General features: G+C 48.3%; 1 protein-coding gene across 1 annotated transcript in view; it reads right to left on the bottom strand.

Annotated features, from left to right (window-relative positions):
* Nucleotides 1-23,586, bottom strand: part of SEPTIN9 (septin 9) — a 262,067-nt gene that overhangs the window by 223,866 nt on the left and 14,615 nt on the right. Inside the window, exon 2 of the mRNA XM_048817769.2 lies at nucleotides 144-200. Within this exon, the coding sequence (XP_048673726.1) occupies nucleotides 144-200 (57 nt within the window). The remainder of the gene's footprint in view (nucleotides 1-143; nucleotides 201-23,586) is intronic.

Consider the following 23,586-nt stretch of genomic DNA (forward strand, 5'->3'; position numbering starts at 1 on the left):
AGCTTTCCCTTCTAGCAGTGCTTGTTATTTGATGGAAGGTGGGAGAGGTTCTCTCTGATAGCCCCAGGAGGCAAGCATGGGAGAGGCAGCCTTTCTATTGGAGGAGAACGACTCAGGGAAACTGGTGTATTAATGCCACTTACTTGGACTTGTCAGGTCACCGAGTCGCCGAAGTCTCCCACTGGAGGTCCTGGTGATTCCTAGAGCAAGAAAAATCAGTGATAAGGTGCAAGGCTAACTAATATGAACCTGGCATGTGGTTCGGTGTGCATGCTGTGATTCCTGATCTGCCAAAAGAGCAGGAGTACTTGTGGCACCTTAGAGATTAACACATTTATTTAATTCCACCTGTTCTTTTTGCGGATACAGACTAACATGGGTGCTACTCTGAAACCTGATCTGCCAAGCCACCCTTCTTCTGCTGGTGTCTGCTTTGTACAGAAACATTATCTATGAAATCTCAAGAATGGGTATTTTGAATGGAGAAATACCTCACTAGTAACCTTCAGCTGCCCCTGCAGTATACACTGGCTAATAGTGGTTGTTATTAGTATTCTGCAGTGTCAGAAACTGCAAGCATGTTTAAAGGTCATGAAATTGGAGAAGAAAGTCCTGAAGTAATTGAGTAGGACAGACACACACACAGACACACAAACCCCTTTCAACCTAGGACTTTTTTTTACTACAGATATTCATGCCTGGCAATGTTTTCTCCAACAGGAAAACACAGACATTCCCCTGGATCTTGCAGAGAAGTGAGTTTTGCTAAGACAAGCAAACACAACAATATTAGACCCAAATCAATGTCTAGGCTGGTGCATGCATACGGTGTGTGCATGCATGGTACAGGGACTTAGAAGGGGTGAAATGGTGCCTCCCATATCCTGGAACTGCCCAGAGCCAGCTTGGCCTACGGTGCAGGTTAGATCAGCCCAGGAGGCTGCAGTGGTCTGTGCGCACTGACCACAGCATGCTCCTGCCACGTCCATGGAGACATTCCGTCGGGACCCTAGTGAATGGTACCCACTGCTAGTTCCGTGCCTGTCAGAGAGGATCCCTCCACCAGCAAAGTCAATGCAAAAGGACCAGATAGAGCTAATTTATCACATAGCATCTGTATTAGTGTGGCTAAACTGGCTGAAATATTAGACACATCCCTGTGTTCTGGACTGATGGTCAACCAGAAGAGACACACCTGAATTTGGCTTGGTTTGAAAGGCCTTTTTTAATGAGTTAGTCTTTCCATATCAGTTTGTGTGAACCACCCAGCTGCTACCCAGACAGTGGCAGGGAGATAGTTACAGAGGAAGTTTACCCCATCCTGGAACATATTTTTCTTTAGAAGGTGACCAAATCTCTCCTTTATTCCATTCCACATACCCAGATCCAGAAAGAGAGTACTAATCCTCCATATATCTGGGTGTTGGGCACTGTCAGCAAGGCAGTGCTGTCTACTGGTTAGAGCAACGGACTGCAAGGAGGGATTCCTGGGTTTGGTCTCCAGTTCTGCTACCTACTCCTTGACAAGTCACTTACCCTCCTTGTGCCACAAATTGCCCATGTGAGGATAGCCATAACCACACATCTTCCACTTGTGCTGTGGGTGTTAAATTTTCCTTATTAACCAGGTCTGATTTAAAACAAACAAACAAACAAATGAATTGGCCATATCCAGGAATCACAGATTTAAGGCTGCCCCACTCTAACTGACTCCGCAGTGCCTTGATGCTACAAGCAGTGGCAATTACATCATGGATTCAGTGGATCAGCTGATCTGGCTCCCATGGAAATTCCAAGAGATTCCAAACAGAATCCTTCAGTCTCTCTTGGTTTCTACTGGAGACTGGGGGGCATGGATCAACGTTCACTTCGCACTCCCCAGCAGTAACTGGCCCAAGCCGGGGAGCTAATGATCCAGTCAGTGGTCCAAATTCGGTGACGAATCCTGGTCATGTGCAACCTGAGGCATGTTGCACGTACGCTAAGAAGAAGACTGGAGGACCAATGTCTCTAAGATCCAGTAGTCCCAGCAACAAATAGCCAAATAGATGCACTACTCTTTCCAAACCCTAGTTGGCCACTAGGGCATTTTGAACAGGAATTTCCACTAAGGTCCCCACTGTACTTGCAACCTACAGGACACAAGCAGGTTTGGAACTCTCCACTTTTTGTTCAATGCAGAGTTCATTTATAAGAGATAGCTCACTAGTAAGTGTGTTTTCCTCCCACCCTGCAGCAACCAGTCAGAAAACCAGGGTGTGCCTAGGTCCCAGAGCCCCGAAACAGTGGGTTAAGTATTGTTGCTCCAGCCTCTCAGCTGGAACAGCTTGTGCCTTATTTAAAAAAAAAAAAAAAAAGAGGGAGGTGGGAAGGCAGCAAACCGCATGCTAACTGCCCTGGGACAGGGGTTTCTGGCTGGCAACTTCACTTGGAAAAAGCGCCTCATGCTCAGAGCCGTGCGGGTGTGTGTCTCCACTTTCCTTTCGTAATATAAGAAAGTCTCGGTGACTGCAAAGCCACGTGGCTAAACCCCTGGGCCAGTTCCACGATGACGCACCCTGCTCCTCATCCCCGGAGGAGGAAGAGGGAGAGCCCCCGGGGCAAGAATCACCCTGTGAAAGGGGGACAGTAAAAAGTCCAGATTTCAAAAGGAAAAAATTGAGACTGATGTTTCCCTCCTAGTGGCGAACACTGCTCTATTGTGCATGTGTGAATGCAGATGGAAGAAAGCCTGTCCCTTCAACAGCTGTATCTGTATCAGTGGGGGTCTGATAGAATTTCCAGCAGATCAGTTTGTAAACAACTTCCATTATCAGACAGCACAAGGCAGGAGTCTAGTGGACAGGACTTTGGCGTGGAACTCAACAGACCTGGGTTCTATTCCCATTTCTGCGACTGACCTTCGGTGTGACCTTGGGCACCTCTCTGTTTCCTTGTCTACTGACGTAAGCAGGATCTGAATGAATGGTCCCCTGACAGCTAGCTGGGAGGGGGAGAGACTTTGGGTGTGTTTATGTAAATATAGTTGGTCCTGCTCAGCAGATAGAGCGGTGTCAAAGTGATCAACTTTGGCTGGTGTTGGGTTACAAATCACCTTAGTACTGAATGCCAGGGTAGTGAAATATGGTTACCAATGTTGTAATTACTGTAGGAATACAGGGAAGCAAGACTGTACTTAATCTTTCCCAAATGAGGGGGTCACCCTCAGTTGAAAGACCTCGTTAACCTGTTCCTCCCCATTGTTCAAAGAAAGAGCTAAATAGGCTTCATTTGGAGCCTCTTTTGTTATTTTAAATGCTCTATCACTGAGAGCTGAAATCACTTGAGATGGGGCAGTGACTCTGCCCAGCCTGCAAAGAGCTGAAAATCACTAAGAGACTGATGTGCAGAGGTCATGGCAGAGAGACAGATGGCAGAAGAAAGTGACTGACAGTCAGCTGGCGAATGAGTGGCTGGCAGAGTCGGAGAGGCAGAGCGAGCGGCAAGCAGGGCGGCTGGCAGAGAGGCACGGCGAGTGGCCAGCAGGGCGGCTGGCAGAGAGGCGCAGCGAGTGGCAGGCAAGTGCCTGAGCAACGGAACAAGTAAGGTGCTTCCTTACCTCCACCCAGGGTGGGAGGCGAACTCTGAAGATGCACCTCTGAACTCTGGTCTGCACTGACCAAGGACAGCAACTGTGCGTGGGGTGCAGAGAAGGACGGGCACATTACAGGGACTTTTGGGTTGCTGGACTTAAGAACCTGAGGGGAAAAGGACACTGCCCAACTTACTTGGGCGTGGGTCTTTTGCTCATGGTTTATGTTTATGAACCCTGTTTCTGGTGTTTTCCCAAATTAACGCCCAGTTACTTCCCTCCTTTTATTAAAAGTTTCTTTTCTACACTCAGACTCTGTGCTTGCGAGTGGGGAAGTATTGCCTCTCAGAGGCTCCTGGGGTGGTGTGTCATTTTCCCAGGTTACTGGGTGGGGGCTTGAGCCTGTTCTGTGTTGTACTGATGGAAAAGAACCCCTAGATATTGAACCCAGCCCTGGTTGCTGCTGCCTCTGCCTGGAAGAAGGGTTACATTTTGCTTGTAAGCTCTCAGGGGCTAGTTTTGCTTCTTACCAGGTGTTTTCACAGTGCCTAGCACAGTGGAATCCCCAACCTCTCCTGGGACCTCTAGGTGCTAATGTAACACAAACAGCATTGCAATCTCTTGTGTTTGGGGTTGTTTTTGCCACCACCTCCACCACTTTCGGAAATATTCCCCTGAGATTTTCTTCACTTGGTCTTGGCCCAAAAGGGGATTTTTTTTTCAGGAAGTTGGACTGGATATTTTGGAGATTGTGTGTGGCAAAGGTGAAAATATTTTCTTTGTTAAACAAGAATTTTAACAGCACTTCTTTAGCTAGGCTATGGCAAGAGTGGCTGAAACCTAGCAAAGAGTGGCTCCTCCTTGAGCCGTTGCTGTGTTTGGGCAGGGGGAGAGAATGATTTAGCTTCCACAGAAGCTACAAGCATTTGAAAACTGCATCTATAGGAGAAACTGCCCCCCTTTGGGTGACCTGCAGATATGCAGTCATGCAGAGCTAGTTAAATCCATCCTTTTGGGGTCAAAGGCCATATTCACTCTGCTGGCAAACAGATGCAAAGCAAGGAACTTCCAAGCTTGGACAAGATTGGACACAGGAAATAGATTTTATTTCTCTTAGCCCTGGTAACAAGGTAAAAACGAAATGTAAAACATTCGCAATGTCCAGTGTGGCAGAGCCCTCTGCATTTGAACTTATTCTTATTCTTGAACTTGCAATATAGCTATGTATCTATTTACTTACACACACACACGCACGCACAGTTTTGCACTTACATGGCACCTGTGATAGAAAGACCTCCCAGCACTTTGCTAGTATGATTTAACTCTCACATTTCTGAGATGCCAGTAAGGATTATTATCCCCTTTTAGTAGCTGGGTAACCCAAGCTGCAGAGAGCTAAAGTGACTGGCCCAAGTTCACGCAGTAAGTCAGTGGCAGAGACAGGATTAGAGCCAGAGTATCCTGACAGCTATTTGGCTGCTCTAACCACTAAGTGACACCATGTGAAGGCTACCTCAAGTACAATAATACCAAGCTTTTATAAAGCAGTTTTCATCAGTAGCTCTCAAAGTGCTTTACAAAGTATTATTACTCCATTTTATAGACAGGGAAACTAAGGCACAGCGGAGTGAAGTAACTTGCCCAAGGTCACCGAGAAAACCAGAGGCAGAGCTGGAAATAGATCCTACATCTCCTGATTCCCAGTCCAGTGTGCTATCCTCTAGACTTCTCCACAGAGACACAAACTGCCCAGACTGACCATGGGAGGGCAGTTAAGCAATGTGGAAAGACTCCAGTCCCACAGGATAGGAGAGAGAATCTGTCATAGATGCAAATGCAATCAGTAAGAAAATGTATTCACTCCCCAGATCATTGCAAAGACTGCAGCGCAGGCGGGGTGGACAGTGTATCAGCATGTTAGACAGCATTCTGGGGTTACCTCTATTCATAGCATGGAGGCCTTTGCGGCTCTGGTTCTGGGCTATGGGACTAGGAATCAAAAATCAAAGGCTTCTATCCTACACATACTGTCTATACGTTTTCCCTCTAATAGCAGCAGGAGCATCCCCAGGCCAGGCTATAGTGTACTGGAATAAGAAACAAAATTAAATACATCTTATCTGGTTGAAATTAGGGCAGTTTCCCCACAGTCCCTCAGTGTAATTTTGAAATGGAACAGTCCGTCAGGTAAAGTAGGACAGTCTAAGAGCAGTGCATTCCACCACATGGACATGTCCCTGTTATGCACGGGGGGATCGCGTTAGGGACGCTTACCTCTGTCCTCTGATCTCTGGCTGAACAGTATCCGGTATCAGTTTGTAATCAAGGCAGAATCACTCCCAGACCAGCAGCCTAGGCCCATAGAGAACACAGTGAACACAGGGGCATCCCCAAAGCATGCTGGGCCTGACTAAGATCCCTTTTATAGCTGTGCAAGGCAGCAGCAATTCCAATGGGGTTGCATCAGTTTGAGCAAGATCAGAATCAGGTCCAGTCACTCTGGCAGTCTCACAACTCCATCTGCCCACCCCCAGACAATACAGGGCCCAATTCCCTACTGCCTCGCACCTCTTGTGCCACCAACGCAAAGTGTGTGTAAAATGCTCCCAAATCCCATTTTGCACTAGTATAAATGATACCAGGGCCAGGGTGGGGGGGTAGGGCAATGGGAAATCAGGTCCAGTGTATCTAGAGGAATCACTGCTGGTGGAAAATGACTGTCTCAGCTGGTTACTACCGGTGCAAAACCTGACCCTAATAATGGAACTGATAGCTACTTCCACGTCCAATATCCCCAAAATACGATACTACCAAAATAATCCTGGTTTGTTTTGTACAAAGTGCCTAAGGCAAAGAATTGTCTCCCTGACCCTTTTATGAACATTTAACAATACCAAGAATGGGTCCTTTCCGTGGGCGTAGTTTTGCGGGTGGGGGAGCAGGGGAGGGCATTGCCCCCTTCCAAATTGCAAGCCTTGGGCAAGCACGGAATTTGCCCCCTCATGCACAGCCCCATTGGCCTGACTGGAGCTGCCCCCCCAGTTACAGAAGTCAAACTACGCCTATGCTTTAGGCTCATTCTCAAATTGTGTCGCTGATCCCGATAGCTATACACATCCCATACATAAGGCATATGTATGGGACATATTCTTAGATATTCTTCTACATATTCTTAGATCCAACTCTTCAGATTTATGGGCTATGTCTGAACAACAACAAGGTGTTACAACCAGCAGCACATGCTCACTACACCCGTTACAGAAGTAAATATAATGGTGACCACTGGTCCTGTCTAAAATGACTAGGCCAAATGCACCAATGGTGTAAGCAGGAATCATCCCACTGGTCAGTCATGTGGCTCCTGCTTATCTGAGCAGTGAATCTGGCCCCTTGTTTCTATAAATTGTATTACTGGCAGACTACCAGTCTCTGGGATCATCCAGGAGATCTTCTCTAGGGCTACTCAGATAATTGAATGTATGTTTCTGCCCCCAGTATTAGCCCTTTCTTGTCTCTGTTTAAGACCGGGACCTTTTCCCAAGGCTATTCAGGCCATCCCAGCTACCCTCCCATACCCAGAGGATAAGAAAAGAGCTTCTCCAAGCCATCTCCTGCCTTCCATTGATCAGGAGTGAGGAATGATGGGAGGGGCTCTTGGCCATGAGGGGGACACTTCTGAGATGTATATAGGACTTGGCTGGAATGCTGCTCTGTGACACTGGTATTTCCCAGTGTGATGCTCAGTTTTCTAGACCATCCGTTCTTCAGAGCAGGTTCTGCATCACTCTCTGTATTTGAAAAGAGCCCAGCACATTGTGGCTGTGATTATCAACTAAATAGTAACTATCAACCTTCCAGTGCTGCACTGTCATGACCCCCCACCCTGTCTCCTAGAGAGGATGTGAGGGTGACAGCAAGGCAGAGCCTTACTGCCTTCAGGAGTACAATTAGATGATTATGAAATACTCAGTTTCCCTCCTTTTTTTGTTTAGATTTGTGTGTGCATTTCAGTGCATCTGAAAGCTGCCAGCTAGGCCATCCTGAAGAGTGGAATCTATGCAGTTTATCCACTGCACAGGTGCAATGCAGCCAGGCGCAACACAAGTGTCCTTCACCCCAGCCCTAAACCCTGCCTTCATGAACAACCCCTGGAAACGCTAGTTAAGCTGTTGAGGGTTGGGACCAAAGCTCATAATACAAAAAGGGAAATTCTGCAGCAGGGCTGATCCACAGTGCATAGGCAGGTCCTCAGTGACTTCTTTACCTTTCTCTCTGGTGTCTGGATGCTGGACGTCTGCCCAAGCTGCAACGTTCAAATGCTGGCTCGGGACATAACTGAAAATGGGTTGGATGAGTCCCATTCCCGTTTGCCCACATCACATTCAGTAGAACTTCAGAGTTAGGAACACCTCGGGAATGGAGGTTGTTCGTAACTCTGAACAAAACATTCTGGTTGTTCTTTTAAAAGTTCACAACTGAACATTGACTTAATACAGCTTTGAAACTTTACTATGCAGAAGAAAAAAGCTGCTTTCCCTTTATTATTTTAGTAGTTTTTTTCCGTTTAACCCAGAACTGTATGCACTTTTTTCTTTTTGTTTCCTGCCCCGATTGTGTACTTCTAGTTCCAAATGAGCTGTGTGGTTGACCGGTCAGTACGTAACGCTGGTGTTTATACCTCTGAGGTTCTCCGGTAGCTCAACAGCCCTGAACGGGTCCGCTCAACAGAGCACTAGAAGTGGAATAGCAGAGGGTGCTGGGGGTGAGGACCTGAGCTGCATTGGAACAGCTTGGAAGCAGCAAAGTTGATGAAGGCTAGGAGTGGCACTTATTTGCAGAACATGCAGGTAATGGGGGCAGAAATCTATGCCTGACTCCAGCCAGTGCAATTAGTACTTCTCCTTCATTCGCTCTAAATCCATTCTCACCGCCGAACCCAAAAAGGAATATGTGAAACTGAGCTGCGCTGAGCTCCTGCCCTAATCAGAAACACGCACTGAGGAACCCGATACTTTCCCCAAGTTCTGTGTAACGGAGACACTCTCCAAATAAGCTGAGCACAGCTGGACAGAAGCACAGCCCATGTGTATGGTTTCTTTTGCTTTTCATCCTGGATCAGATGTCTCTGGCAGCAGCAGCAGCAACAGCATGCTGCAAACAGACCTCTCACTGGAAGCAAGGCAGGGCTGCATCTGCAGTTCCCTAGTTGACACTGATAATGGATTCAGACATGGATCAATGCCCATTTCTGATGCAGCTACTTGCCAGTGTGCTCATGGGACTGTGGCACATGCCTAGGTGCACTGCTGCCTATAACCACTGTATGGCCTAAGCACCAGAATTGTCAGTGCTCAGCAAGCTTGTGCAGATCAGGGGTCAGATTCTAAGCTGGTGTAAATTGGCCAAGCTTTGTTGACTTCAGTGGAGCTATGGTGATTTACAGCAGCTCAGAATCTGGCCAGCAGCTGGAGCACAGTCATCCCTCCAGAAAGCTGTTGGGGAATTGGAATGAATAAACTGCCTACACGTCTCGTACTGGGCACATGGCATGATACTAGCTACCACGTGTGTTGCTTGGAAGGTCATCATCCTGCCACTGAGCAGTGGCCAAAAGGTAGAACTGTGTAAATGGTGGTTATGGATGGAGGAGAGCCCCAGCTGCAAAACAGAGACTTGAATTTTCCCAAGCTTAGAGCAGGAAAAGGAATTGAGATTGAGAGTTTTAAACTGAGTTCCTCTCCAGTTATGATCAGAGAGTGATTAACGAATCCATAGATTTTAAGGTCTGAAAGGACCATCAATACCATTTGTCTGACCTGAGTTAACTCAGCCATAGAACATCACTCAGTCATTCCTGCATCATGCCCACTCACTTGCTGTTGAAGTAGTTCATGTCTTTTAGAAAGACGTCCAGTCTTGATTTAAAGATTTCCAGTGATGGAGAATCCACCATATCCCATGCATGGTAAGCTTAGTGTTCAAGGGTTAAAATGGCCTCCAGTTATTGCTGAGACCATTTCAGCACAGAATACACACAGCGAGGAGGAGGGCTGGATGAATCATACAAAACGGGAGTCACAAATATTTCCACAGATGGGAGTGGCTGGATCTGTTTGTTGCTGTTAGTGGGAATGTTATTCATTATTCATGAGTGCCTGGACATCTGCCATCTATTCAGAAAGATGCTGGTGAGTATGAAGGCATCAAAAATGTTAGCACAAGCGATTATTTGTACTGTAAAGGGTGTTCGTCATCACTCGTGCTTCTCCGGTTTAAAAATCAGTCATGCAATCAGGTAGTAGAAATGGTACCACATGACTTCACTGACAAATCACACTCTCTGAATTACACCAGTTACAAGGCACTGGAAAAATAGGCCCTTTGTGTGGGGGGTCAATTTCACCATTTCCTCTGCTCTTTGTCAGGGATTCATACAGTATTAGGGGAGAGAAACATTTTTAAATGAATAGGAAAATAATACTGTGTGAAACCATAACAATGAGGAAGGGGACTCAGGGGCAGCTATCATGCCTGAAACAACTTGTAATTCTCTTCTTGAAATGTACTAGATTCCCAGTTGTTGATGTTCCTCTAACTTTCCCCTCCTCATTTACCATACAAAGCTTCCAAGCTCCATCCGAGATCAGAAAAGGAGGGGGTGAAATGCCGAGTGAAATGCTGCTGTTGTGGTATTTCCATGAGAGAGGGACTTAAACCCAGAGGTGAATTTGGTTTTACAAACACGCCCCCTCCACCCCCGCCCAAAAAAAAAAAAAAGAAACAACAACCCACAACCTTCAGTCAGAGTTCACAAAACCAAACTCGGAGTGGTTGAGATCTGGCTTCCCTTTACTTTTTATCAGCCCCAGCTATGTTCTGGGGGCAGGCCTGGGTGTTTGAACCAATGGCTCCAGCCCATCTCCAATTTCTGGCTGGCTGGAAGGAGGAAATACCAGAAATCTACGGTAACCAGCTCTCACAAAACCTTCAGGCCAGCTCTGCAGCCTCACGAGCTTCAAATAATAATAATAATAATTCGCTGAACTATGTATCTTGCAGTAGCACCTAGGAGCTGGACCCCACTGTCTTAGGAGCTTTACAAACACAGAACAAACACTCGATTCCTACCCCAAAGAGCTTTCAGTGTCCAAACTTTGGGGTGCTCATCACCCAACCAAACCGCCAAGCTTTCTGAAACTCTCCTGTCATAAAGCAAAGCCAGGGCTACAACCTGGCTAGAGAGATCCCTTATCTGATTTGATGGAGGGAAAAGAAATTTTAAATATGGAATCTGGTATGTCCAGAGGAGAGCAAATGGTCCCAAGACTTCCCCCTCCTGCCCTTAGCCCCATACTATTCTAGGCTCTGGCTGAGGATGAAAACTCCCATGGCAAAGCTTCGGTGCGCTCTGGCATTCTGCAGAACTTCGAACCCTGCGCAGCAATGTGCGGCTCAAAAACACATGCATTTTGAAAACTCTGTTTCCTGCTTTCCTCGCGCTCGCTCAGTGCAATTCAACAGATGCTTTTGGTTTTCAGCTGCAGATTTTCCCCAGTGGCCCTTCAGTGCTTTCCTGCTCTGATTGCAAACACGAAGCGCTCTCTGGCTTCTATTTTAGAGGGTTCCCCCCTCCAGTCCCCGGACTGACACTGCAGAATTGATCACCAGAAAGCTGCAGACCTAGGGCTGCTCTCAGGATGGAGTACATAATGCTGCTGTTTGCCAGGCTCAGAAAGACAAATGTTGATTTTTCCCAGAGGATGATGGAGTGTGTAAAGAAGAAAAGGCTCATAAGAGGCATCTGTTGACTCTCCTGAGCTCCTCCTTTGTTAAGTGTATCTGTCCTTGAATTCAGGTAGGGGCCTCAAAACCAATTAACCAAACTCACTCAATCAAGTTCTCACCCTACCAAGGGAAAAAAAAAATAAATAAAAAAATCAGACACAAGCCCAGAAACATTCTAAAAGGATCATGCTCTTCACCCTAAAGCATCCTCGGTGTCAATAGTTTGCACTCATGTACCCAGGGCCCACTTCACCATAGCTTGTGTGATTACTTACACAGTGCAGTGTGAGTGTAACACAATCAGACCACAGGAGGAGCATTTTACATTCATTTTGCACTTCTGTAAGCAGCCCCACAAGGTGCATTGGTGAATCGGGACCTCTCTTGGACAAGTCTCCTTCGTATTTGTGGTCTCTAGCATTCTGATCATGGGCTGGTAGGCCTAGATTCAAGCCCCAGATTTGACAGACTCCTTCAGTGGCCTTGAGCCACTCACTTGAGCCCAGATGGTGGCTGACCCCTTGGGACATTGAGCATCCAGATTGCTGTTTTACAGCTTTGGCCCCATCCCTAGTCACAGCTTGGTGTTCCATTCACTTGCAACAGTGTCCCCTAGGAATAAAGCTGCAGGGTTTGAAGAGGCAAACAGCTCATCAGCTGTTGAGGCAGTGTGGTCTGCATAAGCAAACCCTAGACACGGAGTCAGGAACTGCTCTGCTCTAAATATTGCTGAGCCACTGACTCACTCACTGCAATTCAATTCTTCTTGCCAGGCACCTGTCTGTAAAAGTGGGTGAATAACACTTCCCTGCTTATAGGGCAGCCCAAGGATTTATTCCTGAATGTCTGTACTTGTTACTAGCACCATAAAGCACTTGGTAGGTGTGAACTACTTATAGATAATGGCAGCGATGGCTATTATCCACAAGCAGTTTGGCAGAAGGAGGTTTATGGCTATGGATGCTAAGAAGCCTTGAATCCTGGCTGTAGGGCTTTTTCCATAAAATCTACCACAGACACAGCCAGGGCAACTCCACTGAATAAGCTAATAACATTCTTTGCATGTTTTTCCTTGAGTCTTACAGGGATTTTTATTGCTAACTGCAAGAGGAGGGCAAAGCAGACTAGAAAAAAAAACTGGGGACTAGCTTTTGAAAGGGATTTGGGTGCCTAGAGATGCAGACAGGAGCTTTTTGAATATCCAGATGCAGAGAGTCACATAGCAGGAGATTTTCCCCCTACTCCACTTTGCCCCCCCCCTCTTATAGTTAATATTGAAAATCCTTGTAAGACACAAGGAAAAACACACAAAGAATGTTATTAGCTTATTAAGCAGAGCTGCCCTGGCTACGTCTGTGGCAGGTTTTATGGAAAAAGCCCTACAGCGAGGATTTGCTGTGTTTGCATTTGGTCAGTTCAGCTCCACACAGATGGACAGGGACAGAGGCACAGGCAGAGAACTGGAACACAGTGGTCTAGGCACAGAGCCATGAGGGGAGTTAGGGACTTACCTATCTGTGAGGATCTGAGCCCTAATCCCAGACCTACAAACACTCAGCAGCTGGAATTGGGCCATGGCTTTCCAAACAAGACAGCTCCCATTCAGGCATCTAACTATAGGTTTGATATACAAAAGGACCCAGCACGCTGAGCTCTGGAAAACCTGACCCCCCCGATGCTCCAATCCTGCATGGGAAGCAGTGGAGGGGGAAGGGCAGCCCTGAACCCACACTAAGCCATGTTAGCTTTAAATAAGAGTAATAGAACAAGGAAGCAGATGTTAGGATCAAGCTATGGGGGGAAGGGGTGCTCAAAACAGGAAGGGGGAACAATTATTTAACTAAACTACCTTGCTAGTTGTGTCCTTTTAAGTTCGGCTTCCAATAGCACTGAACAACTCTGGCCTCAGTCCAGCTCATCTGACTACACCTTAGAAGCCAGCTCAGTCAGCTCCCTAGATGAGGTGGGAGGAAAGCAACCCTAGAGTGGTGCCTTGAAACAGGCCCAGCTGGAGGAAATACTGCTTGATGTTACTCTATGGTTACCCTCTCCTCTCCATGGATACCAAAAGGTCACTAAGCAGCCAGCTGCTCTAATGGGCTCTTCCAGCTGCAGCTGAAGAGTGGGAATATTAGGGAAAGAATAAAACCCCTGGCATCTACTTAAACAATCAAACTCTAATGCAAGGCAAAATGAACTGGCTCATGGCTCAGGTGAAAAGCATGAGTAGAGCTGCCACCTGCAAACTTAGAACATGAGTCCTTAGAACAGGATTCATCACTCATCTATTTATGAAGGGAAAGTTCATGCAAGAGGAACCAAAGCCTGTGCTGAAATACAGTGTCATACAAACATAACCCAGTCTGCTGGGGACAGGAGAAGAAGATAGGGGGTGCCCGAATGACCCCCTAGAAAAGCCAGGTTGAATCAGCAACAATGCCATGAGCCCAAGAGATTAACATGATTTACCCAGTGGTAAGGTCAGGACTAGAACCCAGAATACCAGTCTCCTAAGCTCCCCACCCACATGAGCCACACATCCAGCTATGCTGGCTGGTGTGGGAAAATTACCTTTTTCTCCAAAGGACTGTTACCACATCTACAGAGCAAATACACATCTACACAGAGAACTGAGAGCTGCCTTGTGCTGCTGTTGGTTTTGCAACAGGAAGGTCTATATAAATGCATCGAACAATGTGGTGCATTGATCCAGGCTCCAAAGGGCAAAGGCTGGAAGAGTTTAATGTATAGATTCCCCTGTGGAATGGAGAGGACCCCCAACACCCTAGGCTGCTCTTTTTCACCTCAGCTTGTACTCCATCCCCAGCAGCCCAGACAGACTGCACTCTTGTAGCTGGAAGCGGGCTCCAGCGCTAGCAACATTTATATGCTAGGAAGGACTGAGGACTATAGCCCATACAGGACGAGAGGCAGGTGATCTCTATGGCCTGAATCCAATACGGGTGCTGTGTTGTCTCCTTTTTAAAGACAAGCTGGATGGCAGGAGAAGGTACAGTAGTCACGCAGTCCAGGATTACAAAGAGACAAGTTAATAGTGCCCCTATCAGAACATTCTTGGTCCCTATGGACTTGAAGATTTGAGATCACTTTCTGGAGTACTGCTGGTCTCCTTTGTCTGCACATCAGGGAGGTTAAAGGGTGATGAGAAATGAGAAGGGGCTGTGAGTAATTCTCATGCAGCTCAGGGCATGCTGACATTTATAATCCCAGACCAGCTACACAGTATGTTAAACTCAGCTGTGGCCCAGCAGGCCTTGGGCTGTTCCCTTCCCAGCTGGTTGGGACTCACAGGTGATTATGGATATCTAGTAAGTGGGACCTTGGTATTGCCAGATTCTGTGATTTAGCAAATGACCTGGCTTCTCCTGCTTTCCCCCCTTTCCCATTAGAGAGGGCCCCAGAACCCCCGTCAGAGAGGGATCTTCAGCCAGTGCCACAACCTGCCATTCCAAACCTGTCTCCAGTATTGTTCTCTAGGACATGTCCACTCACAGGATGGAATCTCTCCTGCCTGGATGTAAGCACGAGGACTGGACAGGGGGCGGAGGGAGGATGCTTAAACGGCTGTTTAAATTTCAAGCTTATCTCAAGCAATTGAATTCATGGATAGAAAATGGTTCTGCTTTGTCTCAAGAGGAACTGCTGGCTCCTCTCCCTGCTAACACGTCACAACAGCCTCACGCCCTGAGCCACTGAAGAATATCCACCGGCTCGGCCCAAGTTTATGTTATCATACTGAGGTGCCAGGTCTGTGACCGTGTCAGTCTCTAGCATGGCAGTTTGCTTCATGAGCATCTGTGCCCTGGTCCACTGATATTACAGGATGCTGGGAAGGAGGCTCAGCACCTACCCAACCAGGGATCTCTATGTTGGAGCATGCAGTCGCTTATTTTCAAAACGTCATACGGCCTGAGGTGAATTCAAGCAATAAAGCTCCTTTAACTGCCACTGTGTAAATCAGCAACCTGCTGAATAAACACAACAGAAGGATACGAAGGGCTTAGCCCCAGCTGTAAACAAGTGTTCACTTTTAGGATGCAGTTTAGGGAAGAAGGATTGTCCAGGTGTTAGGACACTACCCTGGGACTTGGGAGACCTGGGTTCAATTTCCTGCTCCATCACAGGCTTCCTGTGTAACCTTGGGCAAGTGATTTTGCCTCTCCATGCCTCAGTTTTCCACCTGCAAAATGGGGATAATAGCACTGCCTGCCTGCACAGGGGTGTTGTGAGATAACTATGCTCAGATACTGCGCTAATGAGGGCCAAATAAAAGCCTAAGTCAATGGTTGTTAAGGCAAGGAGATGGAAGTTAGGATACCTGGCTCTGATGCAGTGTTGCTGTGTGACCTCGATAAAGTCTCTTCACCCCTCTTTTCAGCAGCTTCCCATCTGTAAAATGGGGCTCATACCACCCTCCCCTCCCAAAATGATGCCTGTAAAGGGCTTTGGGATCTTTGGATGGAAGGTGTTAGAGAAGTGGGACATATCTTTAGTTACAAAGCTCAGCCAGTGGAAGAGACAGAACTCCCTGTGTGTGGGATCTGTTTGTGATGTAGGCACTCTCTGAGATGGTGACAAACATACACCAGCGCTCCACGGGAGGTACATTAGAAGACGGCCATGTCCCTCGCCCCTGGTGGGGCAAGATGAGCCACAAGGCGGCACTGCTTTGGCTGTGTGTAAATAGTCTCCAGTCTTCAGCTTCAGTCTCCAGCTCTCCCAGGCCTGGCTTTTTTGCCAGCAATAGACACAGTCAAAACCTGGAAAAGATTATCCAGCAAATGGCAACACCATAAGTCAGCTCACGTAGGCCCTGGGTCACTGGAAAGGCTCACAAATCTTCACAAACTCTTGGGTGAACTCAAGCACTGTGACAAACCCTCTAAACCATGGGAGTTTTCCCTGACTTTGTCCTAAATTTTTCTCACAGTCTCCACATTCAGGTACCTAGAAATTCAGGGCCTGAGCTGGCTCCCATTGAGAACAGTGGGACCCTCACTACTGATCACAATGGGAGTCTGATCAGGCCCCTTAGTAACTGTCATTAGTGTTGTTTGTTATGGGCCTGATCTAAGGTCCATTGACGTCAGTGGGGTTTGGATCAGGTCCTAAAATAATGAAGCAGAAGGAATTTCTGTGCAGAATCTTCAGCTGGGCTGTAAGGCATTTAAGCTAGTGCTTCTCAAGCTATCTGATGTAGGGGACTGGCAATTTTTTTTTCCAATGTGCGCACAGACCGGCAGCCGATGGCTCGTGGACTGGTACTGGTCCGCGGACCACCCCTTTGAGTAGCACTGACTTAAGCCATCTGCCTGGTGGCGACTTGATCCATGACCACCTCGACAGAGCCAGGGCTGCTGAGCCTCAGGGTCAGACAGCTTCACCCTGGGGAAGTGCATGTCCCACAAGTCTATCTGCTCTCACTGCCAGGCTCCTGCTGCTACGGACATGTCAGGGCTGAACAGAGGGGCTATTGATCCTTCACTTTGCCCCAGAGCAGCTCTGTGGGTCAGGCAGAGAAACCAAGGGCTTTTTCGCTGTTTAGTCTTCCTGACATCTCCTCAAGGCACAAATCAAAGCCAGGCTCCCCCCTGGAAAAAGGACTAACTCCCAGAAGGGGAAAATCAGCTCTGGCTGGGTAAAAAGTGATTCAAGTCAGCTGTATTATCTCAGAACAAAATTCAGCCTCTTACCCACTCACGGTTCCCTCAGCCTCACTGAAGCAACACAGCGCTGGATATCGCACTGACTCCATGCAAAGCAGAGACTGTTATAACATTTTGAATGACCTGACTTGTGCGGTACACAATGAAGGTGGGAGGAACATGCCTTTGTAGAGTAGAGGAATAAGGTAGTATCCCTTTAAGTAGTCCGTGGGCTCCCTAGTGGCGCTCACAGTGTTCTGTGGTTTAGAATCCGGCAGAACCCAGTGTACCTGAGCCTCATGTGTTTGGGTATGTTTAGGAAGTATGGTTACTTGGGATCCAGCTGTGCCCATGTGGTTTCTTCATATTGCCTTTTGGGTAAAGAGCAACAGACAGCAAAAGCCTTTAAAAAGTTGGAGGACCCAATGGATCAGGAAGTCTGACATTCTCCCTGGCCAGCTTAAGGGCAACAGGCAAAGTTCTCCCCTGGGATCTATGCAGTGGACTAGGCCTCTGACCTCCTGCTCCACCCTTGTGTCCCCTGAAAGTAGTGAGCTGGATCTCAAAGGAGATAGGTGCCCTCTCTCTCTGGGAGGGGGATTTTGCCTTCAATGCCATTTTCCCTCTCCCTCATGTTCGTTCTTTTTATGTTTGAGGTATAAGCCCAAACGGTGGTACACAGCCTATCCCAGTAACAGGCCTGTGCACCCTGATGCTGTCATGACCCAAACAAGGGCACTTTCAGTAAGAACCCCAAAGGTAACTGGCAGTCTGGGAAGCTTCAGTCTCCCACACACAACCTGCATTCTCTCCAACCCTCCAAAGTGCTGCAGACCACTGAGCCTGGGGCCCATTGACCTCTTGCCACCCAGCTTCTTCAGGGCCTGGCTGGCTGGCCCACTCTGGAGCTCTGACCGGGGGAGGCCAACCTGCTCCCCTCATTTGGATTCTTCTGTGGGTTGGCAGCTTGCCTACCTGCCCCTTTCTATTACAGCAGGATCAGGAAAGCTCCTTGACTCCGGCCTCTTGTTTTTAGGCCCTTATATCAACCTGGAGCTGAGCCACCCCAAACTGGGCAGCACTCAGAGGGCATCTCCTTTGGTTTTATTACCAAGCCACCCCTTTGGTGAGAATATTATGGAGTACTTTATTCCTCAAAGATGAGCAAATTCCTGCCAACTAAGGATGGGGGCCCCTGTTCAGATTCCTGCCATGACACAGGCAGACTACACAGACACACAAGCAAACTCAACCTGGCGGGTTTCACACCCTCCAAGAGGTCTTCACTTAAACAGGGTCAGCCTAACCGTACATCAAGAGAAGAAAGAAAGATCTTCGGTAAAGCAACTCCCCCAGTGCCTGTGCCCTGTACAGCCTGTAGCTGAGGGTGAACTGGAGGGGAGAATGAGGTGTGAGAAAAGCCACAAATATAGCCAAACTTACTGACTCTCTGAGCCACATACAACAACCTTCAGAAGTTCGGAGCTGAGGCGCATCTGCCAGGGCTCAGGACTTCAGCCCCTCTCCTGCTGAAGCCCTGAGCCCCAATAGGTGTGCCAGCCCTGAGATCCCCCCTCCCCTCTGGGAAGAAGCCCTGATACCTCCCTCCCTGCTGGTCAGAAGTCCCTACCCCACCACCCTGCTGCAAGGCAGAGGTCCTTAACTCCCCACCCCCCAGTCTAGTTGGGGAATGGGCATGTGGCTCACAAGCCACAGTCTGGCCATCCCGGAAACATCAACTTTCTGCTGAAGTGGTCCAGACACCACAAGGAAGAGCCATAGCTCACTACCTCGCCGAGCACAGTGGCAGTCAGTTATGAACGTGCCATTTCTCCTCTCCTGTGACCCCTTCTTCTATTGGCTCACTTAGTGGTGATCTCATTTTGCCATACAACTGCACCAGACAGACATTTAAAAAAATAAAAATACTAATGAACCTCTTCCGCTGACTGTCCTTCAACACCTGCAGCTCTCATTTCTGATACCAACTGCCAGGCTACAAAGAGTCAAAAACTCCATCCCAAATTAAGAAGGTAGGTAGTAAGTATACTGCCCCGAGCATGACGCTTAGATATAAAGGTGCAGAATAATTTCAACTAGTACATTTTTTTCAGTTATGCCACAGCGTGGTTATGCCAGTGAAGCTCTAAAGGCAGAGCTATGCAGAGTGCACTTTTTATGGCCTGTAAAGTCAGTTACACAGATGCTGGACTTCGCTGTGAGGTCTGTTTTGAAAGTAGAAGTCATTGCCATAAAAACTTCTTTAAACAAACACACAATCGAATCCAACAAAATAGCTCCTGGGCATCGTAGTGTCCTAAAAGGCTGTTACGTCTCTCACTCCCCTTCCCGCAACCGTGCCTCCCCTAAAAGCGTTGGCTGTTTTAATCCATTCTAGCCCTTGTCTCTTTAAAGACCTGCTCTGTCCTTGTTGTCTTCGTGTCTTCCCCTGCGTCTTTACAAGATTTCATGCTTTCCCTGTTTCCCCTCCCAAAGCTAACCAGATTCAGCCTATAAACACGTGGAGTCTGGTTGGCTCCCGGTCCCTGGTGGTCCCTCTTTGTGAATAGCAATAGGTTGCTAGGAGAGATGTCTCCCTGTGAGTGGAGAGAACCACCAGCTGCAGAGGTTCAGCTGTGTCTCTGTGCCGGCTGGTTTGGGCTCAGGTCCATTGGATCTCAGTGGGAGCTGCTGAGTATTTCGTTCGGGGGCCTAAGTGGGAGCTGGGCTCTTTGGAAACTCAGCTACTCACTGGATTGGAGTATTCTTGCCCTTTGGGAATCTGAGCCAAAGCCCCTGCCACCCCCTCTACCCCCAAAGCAGCAGTAATCCCCCCTGAGGATGATGGTCTTTCTTGAGCATAACCTTGCCCCTCTTCATTTCCATCAGGCATATCACTATCTCCTCTCTCTAAGCCCCTTGTTAAACAAAGCTCTGAGTCCTGTACAATGTTTCCTGTAAATAAATAATCCCACAACATGGAACCAAACTCCTCCTTCCCCCAGTTCCCTTGCATTGGCCACTCCAGCTGAGTTTCCTAGAACCCAGATGTCATCGGACCTCGCTGGGAGCCTGCAGGCTCTTTCACTTTAATGTTGTGCCTGTAGAAAAACTGGAAGGGGATGCTCTAAACATCAGTTTGGAAATACCAGTCTGGGCTGGAATCACAAGCCCCAGTCATAGCAGCTCTGAGTAAGCCCTTCAGATTTCCAAGATGGCTAAGTTTAGTACCATACAGGGTGTCTTTTGAACAAGAACTTACAACTAAGGTCCTGGCTGCTCAGCATGGCCTGACACTTTACATAAACGGCAGGGTTGTAATCTGCCACTATTGGCCAAAAGTTTCCTCTTCCCTACTCATGTGCTGCCCTCCACCCCAGAAGTGGCTGCATTTCACTGGTGCTGTGTGACCCATAGATCGTAAAGCCATTTGGTGTGGGGCGAAGGGTGCTTTATAATTGAGAAGTCAGAACCCAAGCTGTGATTAGACGACTCCTGCTTCCACAGAGCTGGATTAGGCATTGATTCCACTATGAGCACTAGGAAAGGCCTTCCCAAACTCTGTGATGTCCTGTCACCAACTCTAGCCAGGATGATGAGTTACACAGCAGGAGGCAGATTCCCAGGCGGCAATGAATCCTCATCTGAAGTGTAAGCACTTCAAAGGGTGTCTCGGGGCTCCTTTGTCATGATAAGGTCATCTCCGGCAAGCGTGGGAAAGCGTTTACTCACTAGTGACTGTGCTGCCTTTCTCTGACTGGACTGATTGCCTCTGATTACAATACGAAAACTGCACACACGGTGATTATATGTGCACAGGCGTCCTGGATTTCTTCCAGAGGATGCTGGAGCTGGGGAGGAAGGAAAAACCCCTAATGTTTTCTTAAAGTGGTGTTGGTGAAAGTGTCAGACCAGCGGCCACGGAGACCAAAGTCCACCTATCCAGAGAAGAGACTGGGCACAGAAGGTCGCAGCACAAGTTTTCCAACACCAATAAGCTTCAGCCTTAATATGGAGGAGTCGCCTCCAGGGATGAGAAGGGAGTTCAGTTTCCTTGGCCCAGTCAGTCTGTGGCCTGGCCAGTGGTCTGAGAGAGGTGGCTGCACTGGACGGAGACCACCGTCTCATGTCAGCCACCAAAGAGCTCCCCAAAAGAAAGAAGAGACTTTCCATTTGTACCTGCTGGGAGAAAGCTTTAGAGAGTCACTCTTTCCCTTCGCCAAAGAGGCTAAGTTTTCTCCATCTCCACAGACTCTGCCCCAGATGGGAAAGCCCTTTTGGGCTGCAAGACTAATTCTGTCTGTTGTGGTTTGCAAGGGGGCAGATAATGATCATTCAGGAAGAGCCAGTTACTGTGTTGTAGTCAATAGCTCTGCTTCCAATGAGTGACTGATGGCAAGCAATGCCCCGGCTGAGGTTCACGGAGTCCAATTCTGTTCCAGCTGAGGTCAATGGGACTTTTGCAGTTGACTTCAAGAGGAACAGGACTGGGCCTGTGTCTGTGAGCTGCAGTGCATGGAAACTCACAGCTAAGCTGGAGTTCAGGCAAGACAGGACATGCAAGAGGCAGCAGAAAGGAGCGAAGAAGAAAAGAAGTGAAGGTTTATTTGCTTCCATTTCCCTGCCTCACATTTACCCGTCTGCCATTAGCTCATCAGGGAATTATTCCCCACAGCCATATTTCCTTGTTTGACGTGATGCCTTTTGTCCGGTTCTCTCAGGGCAGGCAGGGTGAAGGCAGGAACAAGGACCTTGCTCCCGGAGGGGGATTACACACCCAGTCAGCCTCCTAAACAGCAATTTTTGGCTGCAGCTCTTCTTTATTTGACATCTCATTAAATTGCCTGGTGTTATGTACAAGCAGTAACTTACTGCTGGGCTGGAGTTCCCTGCTCTGTGAGCTGGTTCCTGAGAGGTATCAGGATGTCATGTTAGCTACGGCAGAACTTTTCCACTAGCTGGAAGGGAAAGCGATGCTATAATCGCATGCCCGGCCAATAACATAGCAGCTGATGTACCATGAGCTGCCAGTACTATCTCATACCATGCCAACAAAGCATACCAGTGCTATAGCGGACTGTCCTACCAATGCTACATCCACCCACCATGCTGATGCCCTGGAAGCCATGCCAACATCATAGCCACATGGCACACCGATGTGATAGCAGCATATTCTGCCAACATCACTGTAATACATATTGGCACCAGTATGGCAGCCATTAGGTTCCACTGAAGCAGTCCACCCACACTAGAGTCTTTGCGGCGAGCAATCCTGGGGCCTTGGAAGGATGCCTAATGGGGTATCACAGGTGAAGCACTCCTTGCCAGACTGATGCCCCCTCCTGGTCGTGCTGGGGATTAGCTCAAGGCCGACGCCCATGTCCACAGTCTGAACACTGGCACCGTCTCTCCTCCCGTCTGTGGCTCCTCTCTCAGCTCCCAGAACCACAGCATCCTCTTCTCTACTGAGCCCTCTGGCTAGGTTGTCGTCTGTGTTTCCCCTTTCCAGGGGTAGGTATCTCTGTCCATCTGTCCAGCCACTTCCCTAGTGGCAAGTCGGGGGGACCTAGATCCACCCATTACTCTAGGCACGAACCCAGGGCCCCTGTAAATAGCAACCTCCTGCTGCTCCTCTGAAACCTCTGTCAATGCAGCTCTATTCCCCTGAGCCACTTCCCCATGGCCCCGGCACCTTCTTCACCCCCACCTCAGGGCACTTCACTGCTCAGTCCCAGGAGCCAGCCAGAGCTCAGTCCAAGGTGCATACAGCTCTCTCGGCCCTCCAGGGTCGCAGTCCTCACTGGAGAGGCAGCATAGGCTCATGGCGAAGGCACTGTGCTGGGACTCAGGGGATGTGAATCTATTCTTGGCTTTGCCACTGTCCCGCTGTGCACCCTTGGGCAAGTCACTTCCCTGCTCTGTGCCTCAGTTTCCCATCCTACCCGTTTCTGTCTCGTCTATTTACTTTGAAAGTGCTTTGGGGCAGGGACTGCCTTTTGCCAGGTGTTTGTGCAGGCTCTAGTGCGAGCGGTTGGAGCTGCCAGGTGCAATTGTAGGACGAATTACAAACACCACTGCTGAAAGTGCCGACGGGCAGAGCCGGGGGAGCGGCGGGAGGGGAAGCGAGTCACACAGGAAGTTCAGAGGTGTGCTTTTCAGTCTGTCAGCTCCAGTGGTGAAAGTCGTTGCCAGGCAGCATATGTAAACATGACAGGGCAGCGTAGCTTTTGTTTACTGGCTGGAAAATGTGACTGTGTGGCACAGGCTAATCGGCTGCCTGAAACAATGGGCAAGTGTTTTCCTTGTGGGAACTGGATCCTATTTGTTTTCTCTTTTGTGTCTGGGTTTGGGGCAGGTATGGAGAGCGATTGACCTTTCAGATTACAAGCTTTCTCACAGATGTAAATTATGGCCTCTCTTAGCCCATGTGACTCACCAAACCAAGCCACAGAATTTGTTTCCAGTGCCCTGAAGATGAAGTACAAAGCTCCTTGTCTGTGCAACAACTATCAGCAGCTCCTAAATTAAGGGAAGACAAACTCCTGACATTCCCCTGGCTTTTCC

This window comes from Caretta caretta, chromosome 14, assembly GCF_965140235.1.
Source record: "Caretta caretta isolate rCarCar2 chromosome 14, rCarCar1.hap1, whole genome shotgun sequence".
Taxonomy (NCBI): domain Eukaryota; kingdom Metazoa; phylum Chordata; order Testudines; family Cheloniidae; genus Caretta; species Caretta caretta.